At 46.7% G+C, this 15,151-nt stretch overlaps 1 protein-coding gene across 1 annotated transcript; it reads left to right on the top strand.

The window, feature by feature from the left end:
* The first annotated feature begins 2,770 nt into the window (after nucleotides 1-2,770).
* LOC125549029 (auxin-responsive protein SAUR40) lies at nucleotides 2,771-3,635 on the top strand. Its single transcript, XM_048712530.2, has one exon. The coding sequence runs from the start codon at nucleotides 2,853-2,855 to the stop codon at nucleotides 3,327-3,329; it is 477 nt and encodes a 158-aa protein (XP_048568487.2). The 5' UTR covers nucleotides 2,771-2,852; the 3' UTR covers nucleotides 3,330-3,635.
* Nucleotides 3,636-15,151: the final 11,516 nt, after the last annotated feature.

The raw sequence follows: 15,151 nt of genomic DNA, 5'->3' as shown, positions 1-15,151 counted from the left end.
TTTTTAAAAATAGAGAATGGCATTTTTTACGAAGATGATGAATATTTTCAAGAAGAAAAAATGACTTCCCTTTTTATTTCTTTTGCATGTTTAATATTGCCCGATATGTTTACCACTACATGTATTGCTTAAAGGAACTAAGTTATTCTAAGAAGGTTGGTCGTGCTATTTGGAATTTCAAACATGCTTCATATGTTGTACAGTGTATAAATAAACAAACAATTGACTTATCCATTTGCAGAGCTTGCTTTAACACAATTAACATTTCTTTGATAAATACTCCCTCCGTCCCAAAATAAGTGTCTCAACTTTGTACTAGCTTTAGTACAAAATTGTACTACTAAGCTTGAGACAGTTATTTTGGGTCAGAGGGAGTATAGTTTGATTGCAAAATCTGATATGCGAGACGCAATGGAGATGTGATCTTAGGATGTTCAAAAGGATGGCATCTAAGTTCTTCAAACGCTTTCAGAAGTAGGGCTCCAATCAAAATAAGAATTGGTACTTCAAGATGGAATTTATTCCGCTCGACAAGTAGATGGCATTTATTTTCTCTCTCAAAGAAATTAGATGGCATTTCTTCATTTTGAGAACCTACTGCTTTTGTGTGTATATTGGATTGTTTTTCGAGATGTGATATTCATTTATGAAGTAATACATAATTCATTTCAAAGTTCTACCCGTGAGCATGCGAAGTTAAGCAGAACATAGTTTGTAATGATCCAGTCAGAGCGAAATTTAAGGCAATGGCTCTGCTGACAGGTGGCACTGTTTTTTTTACGGGTGGCACTGTTATCCTCACCGCCCTTGCTCTTGGATCATCACTCAAGCATATCTTTGCGTGCGTGTATACACTCACAAATGATAAACTAGGAAATCTAATATATATCGTGGATTGATGATATTTCATTATCATTAATTTCCTTAATAAAAAGATATAGTGGATTCGAATAAATTTTAATGATACTTTTTTTTTATCAGCTAGCAGTTGTAACAAACGTTCTATGCCTTAAGAAAATTTTGTTGGTGTTGATATCATGGTGCCATTGATATATTCTATGTGAGGTTGCCTTTTCAGTCGTCACAAAATTTAATCTTCTTTAACAACCAATCAGAACACCTAATGGATGAAACAACATATATTACTGTCTGTATGCAACAACATGACCACAACTATGTCAACTTGAAAAACAGTGTGTCCCCATTTAACTTAATACTTTTTTTGGAACATTTATTTTGTATTTGTGTGAAATCAACTTTGATCAATGTTTAAGACGTGCATTGCATGTGCAAGCTTACTAGTGAGAACCAAAACACCACACATCCATTGGTGTCTTCCGCGACGACCATACTAACTAAGACGTGATAGAGTTGTTGGATGTATTCGAACCGCCTCCACTGTCCAAACAAGTGGGTTTAGCTTTTCGTTTGTGGTAAAAACAAAATTAGGTAAGAAATACATGTCACCAAATCTGACAAGATTTCGCAAATGTGATAAAATATGTCACAAAGTCACAACTCACAACACTAGAATAGAAAGTAGAAGATACTAATCACCACTGGAATATCGATCTTTGTGCGTCCCAGTAGCTGGCGCATGTATAGCAAAAACATGTAATGAGATTTGATGGCGGGCACTTCAGACCGATTCAAGGGTTTAATGACGACGTCTGCTTTCTGGGGCGTTGGTCCTCATGGGCACATGCACGAAGATTTTTCGACTGTCATTGACAAAGTCAAGCCAGCTCCGGTAGGGAGCGGCGACAGGAAAGCATCAGCGACTCGCTCTGGCGGCAACATTGGTCCCTCAGTGGTGCATGGTCCTTGATATAATTTTTATTATGTTTAGGATGCTTTGTAGTACTTCTTATGAACCTTTATAATATGTATGGTACTTCTTCAAAACAGAAAAGAAAGTGAATTCAGCTTTAACATTGGGGGTGAAAACAGAAGTAGGTGAAAATACATGTTACAAGAGCACAACTAAGGTGCAGAATCAGACAAGATTTTTGAAATGTGATAAAAAAAGATGTCACAAAGTCACAACACGAGAGTTGAAAGTGGAATATATACTCCTAATAATGTAATCCCCACTGAAATATGGATCTTTACGCACAAGAGATCCACGAGCTGGTGCTTGTGTAGCCATAGCAAAACCCTAGCCATGCAAATGCAGAGCTTGTTCCACATCACACTCGGAAGGCGTTGACCATGGCGTCGACCACTAAACTAAGGCAATTATTGCCCATTTGATATATCCCACCCGGATGAAGTCCCCACACCACGCACCTTTCCCTGATTAGCTTTTTCCCCAGCCGCTGCAATCACAAAATCCACTTGCTTCCTTTTCTCCGTCGATGCACATGCATGGCCAGTACTACTCATATACTTCTAGCTGAGTATCTATTGCTAACCACTTAGTTTTTTTTTTGAAACATATTGCTAACCACTGAGTTAATTAGCCGGCCCAGCAATAAGTCAGTAGTTAATTACCCTAAGTATATTAGTACTTAGAGTGCAGGAGTACATCTCCACCTTTGCCTTCCTCCTCGATCGTCCTGCACCATATGACCCTGCGCTGCTGCTCGCGACGAGTCATAAGTCAATGCATGCCCTCGCATCAGGTCAACTAATGGGGCTAGCCCACCATGTCACACCGCACGCCGTGTCGCCCTCCGTCTTCTGCTAGCTGCTAGCTGCTACACCTACCTTTTGCTTAGCTTGTACCCATATATATACACACAACCCGGCCGGCCCCCTCCTCTCATGCATGCCATCATCCTTACAATCCGCCGGCGCATCCACCACTCTTGGCCCGCTCCCTCTTGAGTCGGTCGACGTTCACGGGCGGCATGGCGGCGAGCAAAGGCGCGAGGAAGAACCTGGTGTCGAGGACCCTGGAGCGGTGCAGGTCCGGGCTCGCCAGCGGCGGCCGGTCGTCGGCGGCGGTGGCGCCGGGGTGCTTCTCGGTGTACGTGGGCCCGGAGCGGGAGCGATTCGTGGTGCGCGCCGACCGCGCCAACCACCCGCTCTTCCGCCGCCTCCTCGACGACGCCGAGCAGGAGTATGGCTACGCGGCGCAGGGGCCCCTCGCGCTGCCCTGCGCCGTCGACGCCTTCCTCGACGTGCTCTGGCACATGGACCACGACGTCCACCACGACGACGACGACGAGGTCGCCTCGGCACCGTCGACGCCGATATGCGGCCTGCAGCGCGCCGGCAGCGGGAACATCAAGGTCCGGCCGGCGGGGTACCGGGTGCTCAGCCCGGCCAAGTCCACGCCGGCGTCCTTCTTCTTCTCGCAGACGGCGGCTGGCGGTAGGAGGTGAGCTCTAGGCGCGCAGCTAGCTAGCAGGAGCGGCTTGCATGCAGAACCGAGAGGAATCTGCGCGAGCATACACAGATCGAGCAGGTGCTTAATTTGCACATACTTAGACGTCTCAATCACACACAAACGACTAGCTGATTTAGATTGTAGAGTAAAAGTGAAAGGAAAGAAGATCGATTCTATGCATGCATGTAAGCGCGTGTGTTTGGTGTTTTCTTGTATTACCAGTTTCATCTACTTTTTTTTTCGGGTGACCAGTTTCATCTACTACCTTCGTTCCTAAATATAAATCTTTTTAGAGATTTCATTACGGACTACATACGTGAATCCACACTCTAAAATATGTTTATATACATTCATATCTTTAAAAAAGACTTTGTTAACGTCCTAGGCCCAGCTCCCGACCTTTGACATATGTTCGGACGTTTCCTATACGCATCGAACACACCACTATAAGCAAAGAGCCCACCACATCTCAAAAGACTAGCCTGAAGAGAGTGTGGCACTCTTCCTTATAAGGTAGTCCTAGCCCCCTTCCATATCCGAGGTGGGACTAAAGTCACTGGCAACGCCCAATGGCCAGCGTCTCTGACACCCCATCCCCCTAAATAGGGCGGACTGGGGCCCAGCTCTGATACCAATTATTAACAAGCTTGATCTACATTCTCTGAAGCAATTTGATTACAGTTTGGAGATACAGGAACTTGGGGATCAGGGATAGACAGAGTCCTTGGGAAGGAAGTAAGAACAGGAAAGAAGAAAGTGGCCGCCGTAAGCTTCTTGCCAACCGATGCCCTCGCCTGCCCACGCGAGTGTCTTCTTATCCTCATCGTCACACCCACTCTGGCCCACTGGATCTTGGGTTGGGCCTCTTAGCCCGTGTGGACCGTCTCGGTACTGGGCTGCTTCCACCCGCCGCGCTCTGCCTGACTTGTGAGCCCCCGTTGCCGGTCTCCTGGTGTATGTGGTCCCTAACAGACTTATATTTAGGAACAATGGGAGTAGCTTGAAAATGGATTTTGGAGCTTACATGCATGCATAGATTTGCTTATGCAGCGACAACGATGGGAGTAGCTTGAAAATGAATTTTGGCCCCTACATCGACGCCCATATGCGGCCTGCAGCAGGAACATCAAGGTCCGGCCGGCGGGGTGCCGGGTGCACAGCCCGGCCAAGTCCATGCCGGTGTCCTTCTTCTTCATGCAGACGGTGGCTGGTGGTAGGATCGGAGGTGAGCTCTAGCTAGGCGCGCCACTAGTCGAAGAATCCTTTTAGTTGTTTTTGCTACGGTCTTGCAATGCTCCAAGTAGTTGAAGAATCATGCGATTCCCATATGTGGTGATCTTTGTTGCCATTTTAGTATGCAAATCAACATTGATGACATGCTGGAATTCATGATGACATTGAAATTGGCCTTTACGACATTGCCATGGCGGTTGAAACCGAAGGAGAGAGAGAGTCCTGAAATTCAGGAGCTCGATTCACAAACTATGAAGAAGAAGCTCACAAGGTCAGTGAACTACAAGGCCGAGCAGGATGTTTCTTTGTACAATTCTTGGGTGAATATTTCTCTTTAATCTCGATGGCTCAGTTAGACCATGAAAACATTTTGGAGGACGCTTGAGGAGCACTATGCGCGCCATGTGAAGATTTCTTCCAACCATGCATAAGGATCTCTTCCTCACCGTTGGAGTGTCATCCAAGATCAATGTAATCGGTGGTGTGGTTGTGTTGATCAAGTGAACATAGCACCACTGAGTGGAGTGCCAATAAGCAAGTATGGATGTACATACTATCATCCAAAAGCTTTACAAGCAACCGATCAAAAGGGTGCGGCAAAGGTTTCTCTTTGCATCATTACTACAAGTTGTTCCAAGTAAATGTGAAGTGGGCTAGAAGAAACTATGAAAAAAGACCAAGGAGGGCAAGATTGAGCATCTTTATTGATGCTGACAATGAAGTTGAAGCACACCCCTCAACTCCTGTCTCTCGACCAGATGGGCAAAAGATTACAAGTAAGTAGAAAAAGAATGGTGGAATTGATGCCCACAAGAAGAGTTCGTTGCAATGATTGATTCAAAGAGGATGTTGGCAGCCAAGCCTGGTCTCTCGACACTAACTAATTGATTAGGAGAGGTGCTTAATTTTGCAATTAAGGATCCAAAGAAATAGGTCTGGGTATCACAAGATGAAAGCGGAATGCCTGAAGCATAGAAGTGAAGTACAATTACTCCTATAAAGGATGTTGGATTACCTGTTCTCCTATGGGGCATCATGGGCGAGAGGTCCTCCGCGTCGTTTGTTTCCCGGTGGCATGCCGCGGGGGCCTCTCGGGGGCTCTCCGTGCCGTCCTATCTGCCCGGACGTCGCACACACGGGCAACCCTCCTCAGAGGTCCATGAGGAGCGAGAGAGCGCATACGCACCGAGCTGTTTCGGTTGGGTCAAACGACATGGTCTACCTCCTGCCACCTCGACCTGACAGCCCCCCTCCCCATGTCATACGGCTCTGAACCAGTGTTTACAAAAAAGTTACTGAGTGCATGTGGTCTTTTGCAAAAAAAATAAGGTAATGAGACGTAGTCGTGTTGGTTTTTGCCAATTTACTCCCTTCAAGTCTTCAAGCTATTGCAAAGAGCAATGGAACTAGAAATTAATTGTGTAAGCTCTCCATTCCGCAAATCACATAGGGTGGACCTATCCTCGCAATGAGAAGACAACAAATGATCGTTGCACATACCAGCAGCCAGTCTCCAAAATAATGCCCCTCGACCGCTTTTTGTCCTCACGTATGTGTTCTTGACCTGTTTAGTAAGTTAGACCGATACTTATTAGCTTGCTCAGACAGTTAGTTAACTGAGCTAGCTGCTCCTGGGTCGGTCATGGAGTGAAAACTACAGATCTTGACATGTAACATGTCTGGTTTCTGTTGCTCTGTCAACCAGACTAACTCTGAAAACTGCGACATGCAAAGACAGATGCTATCTACTTCCTCTGTTTCAAAATATAAGTCTTTTTAGACATTTTAAATGAACAACAACATTCGGATGTATGTAGACACTAGCAAGATGCCCATACATTGTACGGAACATCAAGATGCATTTTTTTTACAAAACACCTGTTGTGATTGACTCATGCAGGAGTAATCCTATGTGTAAAAACTAATGATATCTAAAGAACTATATCGGAAAAATGGTATCTCGAGAATTTTATTGAAAAAAATGATATCTCGAGAAAGATGAGAGATAAGGTGAGGAGGAGTGGGGCGTGGTGGTGACTGGTGGTCGGACTGGGCAGAGGCATGGGGATGGACGGTGCCGGCAGCGGCCAGCCGGCCATCATGTCAGATTGTTCCAGAGACCTCCTTTTTTAATTGCTCAGCAATGAGGTTGTGGGAGATAAGGATAAACGAGGCAAGGCCTTATCTGTAAATGTAGAGAGAGGTGCGGGTTTTTTTTTTGTAAAATTGTCATAGTTTGTTTTCTATCCGTCAGATATAGATTGGACGGTCTATATTACAAGATGGCAGGCACATCATCATCACCAACTCAGTTTTTAATAAGAGTAAAGATATTTTAAAGTGTAGATTTATTTATTTTACTTCGTATGTAGTCACTTATTGAAATCTCTACAAAGACTTATATTTGTGAACAGAGGGAGTAGCGTGACATGTTTGCAAGTAATTCATCCATCATAATCTGTGTTCTTCGCGCGCGAGATCATCGTGACAGTAAAGAGGTGACCCGAACATTTTGTTCCGTTATCTTTTTCTTGCCATGCTCATTTTTATGCTAGAACGAGAACCATGCTTTGCGGATTGGTTTTTCCCCTGCTGTACGTTACAGCAGGCGTGCTAGTTCAGTTGTAGCAACACGGTGCACTTGGTCTTACTTTTTGTATCTTACTTTTTTTAAGCTTTTTTATCTTACTTCGCCGCCTGAGTTTTATGAGTTCACCTATTTTCTGAAACGTTAGAGCAATCTCCACTCGCCTCCACCCCCACCCCTCCTCCCCCCACTAGTCCCCCAAGCCTTATTTTATCGCGGGCTCGAAAAAATCAGTCTAGTTACGTCCTCAGAAACCCAATTTTTGCCGGTTAGGGTCAAAATTGGCGCCGACGGACTCAGATCGAAACCGACGCGCTTAGGGGCGCCCCAAAACATTTTTGACGCAAAAGCCTGGTGGACCGCCGAATCAGCAACTAGGCGACGCTGAGAATCTTCGTCGTCCTCGTCGCCTCAGTTTCCCGCGGGAATCAATGCGAAGGTTGTCGCCGGTCGGCCTTCCATTGATTCACGGGCTGCACAGTGAAGGCGTGCCACCGCCGCGCATCCCGCCACATGTCCACACTGCTGCCGCTCGCTCACCGCCCACTCGCCGCTATAAACGCCACCCTCCCTCTCCGCTGGCCGCACACTTGCTCGTCACAGCCTCTCTCTCTCTCTCGCCGCCGACGCTCCTCTCTTCTTCGCCGCCGATGCCCTCTCTCTCCCCCTGTCTCAAACCGCGAGCATGGCCGAGCGCTTCCCAGGCGATGGAGCGGCGGCCAACGGCTTCGGCAGCCACCAACTGCATGAGGCGGACTACCCGGCGCCGCCCGACATGCGGGTGCCGAGCTCGTGGAGGCTCAGCGCCGGCGGACTCCCGGTGCCACCGTCGCCCTCTGGTGCTGAACGACGCGCTGAGATCACGCGGATCTAGTCGTCGTTGCCGGAGAACGCGTGACAGCAGTCGAGGTACGCCCCCGACAGCCACAATCTGTGGACGGCGTACTTCGAGGGCCGTCGCGCCGAACAACTCGCCTCCATGAACAGCGCGCTGGCATCCCGCGGGCGCCACAACTCCGAGGGCCGGCGGCAATGGTGGGGCGTCCCCGGGCGCACTCTCGAGGCCGTCCTCGAACACATCGAGGGCGGCAACTCGCCGCGGATGGAGTATCCGGCGCCGTCCTTCTCGCGCCGGAGCGGTACCTTGTGGCAGCCGAGGCGCATGGCGGGCACGTCCTCTTCGTCCTCCGGCTCCCACTCCTCTAGCGCATGGACGCCGCTCGCCGTCATGAAGGCCGAGCCCCAAGATACGCCGGAGCGTCGGCGCAGCGGCAACCCTGTCATAAACGAGGGCCGCCGCCGCCAACTCCCCCCCCCCTTCCCGCGGCCATCTTCGCCTGGTCAGGCCGAAGAAGGAGTTGACGATGCCGCCAGTCGTCGTCAAGCAGGAGCACTTCGACATGGCCGCCGACGAGGAGACCCCCCTCAAATTGGTGCGGGGCGACTACGTCCGGAAGGAGATGAAGCGCCAGTGCCGCGCCCTTAAGGAGATCGCCGCTTGGCGCTGCGGGCGCGACGAGGGCGGCGTCGGCATCCTCAACGACAACGACAAGGAGGCACCCGGACCGTCCAACCCCGTCAGCCACGGCGACCCAGGGCAGGGCTGCGGCAAGGACGACAGCGGCGTGCAGGGCGACGACGGCGTCGACTACACCAACTTCTACAGGCTCCTCGTTATGTAGAGGCTCAAGGCGGCGGTGGCGGCGTACTAGTAGTTTTTAGTTTATTTTTAAGTCCCGCTTCGGTACAAGGCCCCTCCAAAACGTATAAAGGGCAATATAGTCTTTTCACTTATTGTATCCATTTTCATACACATGTTCCGTCGCACACCGTATATGAGGAGCACAGGAGTAGGCCCATTAATATATTTTTTAATATTCAAAAACAGATGCGGGTAGTGAGATTCGAACTCATTACCACACGGTTGTATTCATACAGTGACACTGACCAACTGGGAGAGCTGATCCTTGTGTGCAGAACGCAACTTTTGTTATTCTTATGCGAAACAACTTGTGAACAACCTATGTACCCATGCGTTCTACAAATGTTTCTCGGCCGCAGCCGTGCCTCAGACGTGACGTAAACAAAAAAGGCAACGCCTTGTTTTATTTTTTTTCTGGTTTTATCTAGCCAATTTTTCTACTGTTTTTTTATCTCCCCCTTTTTTTCATTTTCATTTTCTTTTCCTTTCTAAAACTCACGAATTTTTTCTAAAATCCTGAAATTTTCATAAATTCATGAACTGTGTTTCAAGTCCGTGTCTAATTTCTTAAACTTGTGAACTTTTTCTCAAATCACTGATTTTTTTTCAAATACATGAACACTTTTCAGATCCACAAACCTGTCTCAATTTTTACAAACTTTTTCCAAAACCCGTGATTGTTTCCAAAAACTCGTGCGAACAATCTACGTCCGAGCGAGAGGAAAGATAAACGAGAAGAAAATAGCCATTTCCTCCCAGCTACCTGCAAAATTTGGGTATATTTTATTAAAGTCCACGAGTACATCATATACAACATAGGGGTTTCGGTTAAGTTGGAAGAGTCCGTCACATAGCACTTTTTTTACATATTCATCAAATGGACCCAAAATTTTCCACTAAATACTATCATCATGGCAAGTGTCCATGCCATATTTCATCTATTCTCTAGATTTCATGCAATTTCTACAGTTTTCTGCGTGAAAAATCCCTAAAATATTGACCGGACATGACGCAACGTGTGTTTTGTGTACAAATTCGTCCAAATTTTGTGTGGAGTACTACGATGATTATGTCCAACAACCTAAAAATTTTGGGTATATTTTATGGAAGTCCACAAGTACATCATGTACAACGTAGGGGTTTCGGTTAAGTCGGAAGAGTCCGCCCCATAGCACTTTTTTTTACATATTCATCAAATGGACCCAAATTTTTTCCACATCATTCTGTCTTCATGGAAAGCATCCACACCAAGTTTCATCTATTTTTGACATTTCACACATTTTCTAGGGTTTTCCCGGTGAATAATCCCTAAAATACTGATCGGACCTGACCCAACGTGTGTTTCGTGTCCGAATTCGTTCAAATTTTGCGTGGAGTGCTAGGATGACAATGCCCATTTGCTTGCAAAATTTAAGTATATTTAATGAAAGTCCACAAGTACGTCATGTACAACATAGAGGTTCCGGTTAAGTCGGAAGAATCCGTCCCATAGCACTTTTTTACACATTCAACAACGTAGAGAGTAATAAAGAAATTAAATAAAGCCGGTGTGTCGTACAAACCCGGTAACATGAAAGAAGAAGAAGAAGAAGAGAATGTGTTAATAGATTTCCTATCCCTTACGATGACGTGCGATGATAGATTTCCTAAAAAAGATTTCCCTTATGAGGACGTGCACACACCTGATGGCACAAAGAGTGGCGAGAACTATGATTTGAAAATAATTCCCTAACTGTTGATACCAGGACGGCTTTCCAGTATGGAACCTTTAAGAAGGTTACTCATTTTTTTATAAATTGCAATGTTACAAAATGTGCAGCATATTTATTTATTTATTCATATTTTTCAAAAAAGATTGAAAATATCAAAAAATGGTCGCATTTTCAAAAAAATAGATTTTGAAACTGTTTGTGTTTTCAAATATTATTTAGAATTTCAAAAAAAACTCGGTTTTCAAAATTTATTCAGAGTTTAAAATCTGTTCTACTTTTCTGAAAATTTGTATGCATGTTAAAAAATCAATTTTGAATTTCTTTTGCCTTCAAAAAAGTCACGTTCAAAATTCTAAAAAAAATTCAGCTATGTCTCTGTTAATAGTCTTAAAAAACCGCGCTGCACATATCTCATTATAGTTGGGTCAGTCTAGTGGTTTGCTCATTTCCCTGAGAGTGCAAGGTCCTGTGTTCAATACCTGCTGCAAGCACATTTTTTAAGGATTTTCCCGTGTTTCAGATAGACGACTTGCTGTTGGGCCGGCCCAGGATACTGTTAGCCACTGTTTGTTTTTGCGGGCTGTCTAAGAAAAAATTGTCGCTGGCGTATTTTGAAAAAAAGACCATCATACCCTTTATTATGAAGGGGTACGGAGAGATCTCATTCGTTGATGTGTTTAGGGGGGTTGTACCGAAGCGGAAGTGTATTTTAAAATTATGTGTTGAGTTTGTACAAGTATCAATGAAAACACTTGAATTTTCTCCAAATTTGTGTCATTTTATACGAAGTTTGGCCGAATTTGGTTTTCAAAATGCAGCGTCTGGGCCAGCTTGGGGCGGTGGTTGGGAACCCGACCGCCCCAACACCGATTTTATCGCCGGTTAGCCACTGTTTGTTTTTGCGGGCTGTCTAAGAAAAAATTGTCGCTGGCGTATTTTGAAAAAAAGACCATCATACCCTTTATTATGAAGGGGTACGGAGAGATCTCATTCGTTGATGTGTTTAGGGGGGTTGTACCGAAGCGGAAGTGTATTTTAAAATTATGTGTTGAGTTTGTACAAGTATCAATGAAAACACTTGAATTTTCTCCAAATTTGTGTCATTTTATACGAAGTTTGGCCGAATTTGGTTTTCAAAATGCAGCGTCTGGGCCAGCTTGGGGCGGTGGTTGGGAACCCGACCGCCCCAACACCGATTTTATCGCCGGTTGGCCCCCAGACGGCGTTATTTCAAGTCCCTAGGGGCGCCGAACGGCTGGAGATGCTCTTAGCATGCAGACGCCCTGATTGAACCCTTCAAGTGGATTAGTTTAAGACCGCACAATCTTAGGCCACGTTGCGCAGTTTCCTGCTACTCTTTTTTTTTTTGAAACAAGTTTCCTGCTACTGGCGGAGCCAAGCAGTTCAATGCAATTTTTATATGGAAAAATCTAGCATATTCCAGTATCAAAGCTTCTGATATTGACCTCTGTTTCAGGTGAAGCAAACTGAGGGACAATAATGCATAGTTTGTGGAACCTGAAACCCTACCCACACTAGTTTGCGTGCGGCCATGGTTGACCTGGCTGATGTATGCGAATGCATTATGCTTATGTCGGCAAATTATTGCATCTGTAACAAAGGTCCGCAAATCACGTGGATAAAGAGATATAGTGCAGTAGCTATCGGCTACGGCCGTGTCCGGCCAGTCGCCAGCACCGTCTCCGTCTTCTGGGCCACACAAGCTTTGCCTCGCCAGAATCTGCCAGACCTGCGTAATGAAGCTACACTTGGCTAGTTTGATTCCCTCAAAAAAGAAAACTTGGCTAGATCGAGGGTCGGTGCATTCGGCCGGTCCACCCGAGCCCCGAAACATATGTTAAAATTGTCGAAAAACTCTGCAGTATATATACCATGACAGGAATTTCGGTTTCAGTTTCTATCCAGATAAAAAGCAAACAAACTAGTTGGACTTTGAATATCACAAAATTCAGATCTTGAACGACGGTATCTGGCCGTACTACTTACGCCGAATTTGATTCATTTCTATGTAGATTTTCAGCTTTTTTAATGTTTTCATTTTTGCCTGAATCGGAGTGCTTTGTTGACGAAAGAATAATGTATATGCACAGATGCACTGTATTGAGTTTTTTCTGAACGAAGGAACTCAGCGGTCACAAATTCACTTCCAAGCATGAGCTGAGTACACTACATTTTGCCACAATGCAGACGGAGCTTTCAAGCTTGGCAGTTAATGGCCGTCAAACATTTCTCCTCGAGGGCATATCTCACTTCACACAGTAGCCAGCTTTACTACCTGGTGTTTCTATCTGTCTCTCTCTCTCCATCAGCTACTACAGCCGTGTTTGACACGCACAACCACAAGCTAGCTAAGCTTAGGCTCCACAGTCATTACCACTGGCAACTTGCAAGTTAGAGCAAGTATAATACTGGGTTTATAGCCTGCTTACATGACATTTTTGTCTATATGAAGAAGAGAGAGGTAAAAAAGTTGATGGAGTGGACTTTTATGCAAGAGCCTAGCTACTTCTAGACAAATACTTACAATAAATGCAAAGAAAGAGAAAGAGAGGAGTCTAGAAAAAGTACTCCCTCCGGTCCTTTTTACTCTGCATATTAGGTTTGTCCGAAATCAATCTCATCCAATTTTGACCAAGATTATATAAAAAAATATAGACATTCACATAACAACACCAATATCATTAGATTCATCTTGGAATATATTTTCATATTATATTTATTATATATTATAGATGCTAATGATTTTTAATATAAGTTTGGTCAAACTTAGCAAAGTTTGACTTTCGTCAAAACCAATGTGCAAAGTAAAAATGACCGGAGGGAGTACTACTCTTATAGCCAACCTTATAGCCGGCCTTACTATATGAGTGAGTGTAATAGATGACTATAGCTGACATGGCATCTCCATATAGCCATGAGCTGGCTATACTAACCATGCTCTTACAACAACAATAATTAGGGATCCAAGGAAAGCAACGTTGCATGAGACCAGCTTGATCGCCTGCCATTCCATTTCACACTTTCTAATCGAGGAGGAGGAGGCCGGAGCCCGCACCAGGCCGCTGGGAGTTCTACCCCTGGTAACGAAATCCGGGTGGCGCGGCCTTGCTCCGGGTGGCGCGGGGGCGTGCCGGCGGCGTCTGGGGTCGGCGGTGCCCTGCTCTGGGCGGCACGGCGCGACCCTGCTCGGCTTGGCGCGGCCTCGTCCGGCCTGTGGCGCCGTGGTGGCGCCCTTGGTCAGCGTCGGGTCGGCTGGCAGGCAGCCTCCCTTGCGCGGATCCGTGGCTCTCGGGCCAGATCTGGCGCGTCGGATGGCTCCCGGTCGGGTGCTGCGGGAGTCTGTTTCACGGCGGGATGCTCGACGGCGGTCCCTTGGATCTGCACGAGGGGTGCAGCGGGTGAGTGGAGGTGGGTGGTGCGCTGATTTCGTCGGAGGCGGCGGCGCTGCGAGGCTCGGCTAGGCAGGGCCTGGCGAGCAGCGGGCGCCCGACCGCCTACGTGTGAGGCGCCGGCGGTGATGCCTCGGTGAAGTTGGCGTTGAAGTGTGGCTGATGGTGCGGATCAGGTCCATCTGTGTGGCAGTCCCTAGGTGCGGGTGAAGGCCATCGCGACGGATCTGCCCCACGGATCGTTTGGTGGTCGCTGCAGCTCCTGGTGTGCTGAAGGTGGTGGCTTGAGGCGTGCTTCCTCGGCAGTGATGTGTGGCTCCGAATGCAAGTGGTTGCGGTGTTGGTGGTGAGAGGCATCTTTCGGGGCTGGCTGGAAGCTTGGTGGCGTGGAAATGTGCAATGCTACGGATGAAAATCCTGTTCGGCCTTGGTCGGCCTGGCGTCGATGGCACCCATGGGTGTCATTCCCCTTCTTGGAGGCGTCGTCGAGGGTAGCGCCATTGCCCACGTTGCCTTGTATCGGCAACCATCTCCAGGGTGAAAGCCTTGATTCGTAGGATCGGCACGATGACGACGTCTTTCTGATGTTGTTCCTCTGTTGGGAGCTTCGTGCTTGGAGATAAGAGGCCCTATGTTGCGCTCCTCCGGCGTGCACTGCTGCCCGGATCGTTCTTCTCTGGCGCTATGTACGGTCATCGCTGGTTCTTCCAAGGAAGCTGGAGTTGCTGTTCTTCGATGATCATCGGCGTCGGTCGAGACGCGGCGAGGATATCGGCTTTGGGTAGGCTCTTGTTTGTCGTAGTGTGTAGTAGTGTGTGGTTTCCTTGTTTGTGTCGAGTGTGGAGTTGTGCTACACTCGTTGTTCGCAGCGAGAGGTAGTTGTAGTTGTATGGCTGTATTTCTCTTCTTCTATAAAATTAAGGTACGCAATTTGCGTATCCTCGAAAAATTTCACACTTTCTCAAGGTGGCTAGCTCCATGATTGGCTTTAGCAATACAGAGTGCCGCATATCGCCAATGCCATTGACTCTTTGGGTCCTGCACATGCATGTAAATCCAATATAAATGAGTTATGAGAGAATCCTACGGAGAACGACGCTTCTGTAGATATGGCTAGAGATTCGGTATGCACCATCGGTTTCGTATCGCGACGGTTCATGACTCTCCCTCCTT

This window comes from Triticum urartu, chromosome 3A (assembly GCF_056163025.1).
Source record: "Triticum urartu cultivar PI428250 chromosome 3A, HENAU_Tu73, whole genome shotgun sequence".
Classification (NCBI taxonomy): Eukaryota; Viridiplantae; Streptophyta; class Magnoliopsida; order Poales; family Poaceae; genus Triticum; species Triticum urartu.
This window is presented reverse-complemented; position numbering and strand designations above follow the sequence as displayed.

Bases quoted from the DNA above. Each gene is read 5' to 3' on its own strand.
- LOC125549029 (XM_048712530.2), top strand. From the start codon at position 2,853: ATGGCGGCGAGCAAAGGCGCGAGGAAGAACCTGGTGTCGAGGACCCTG.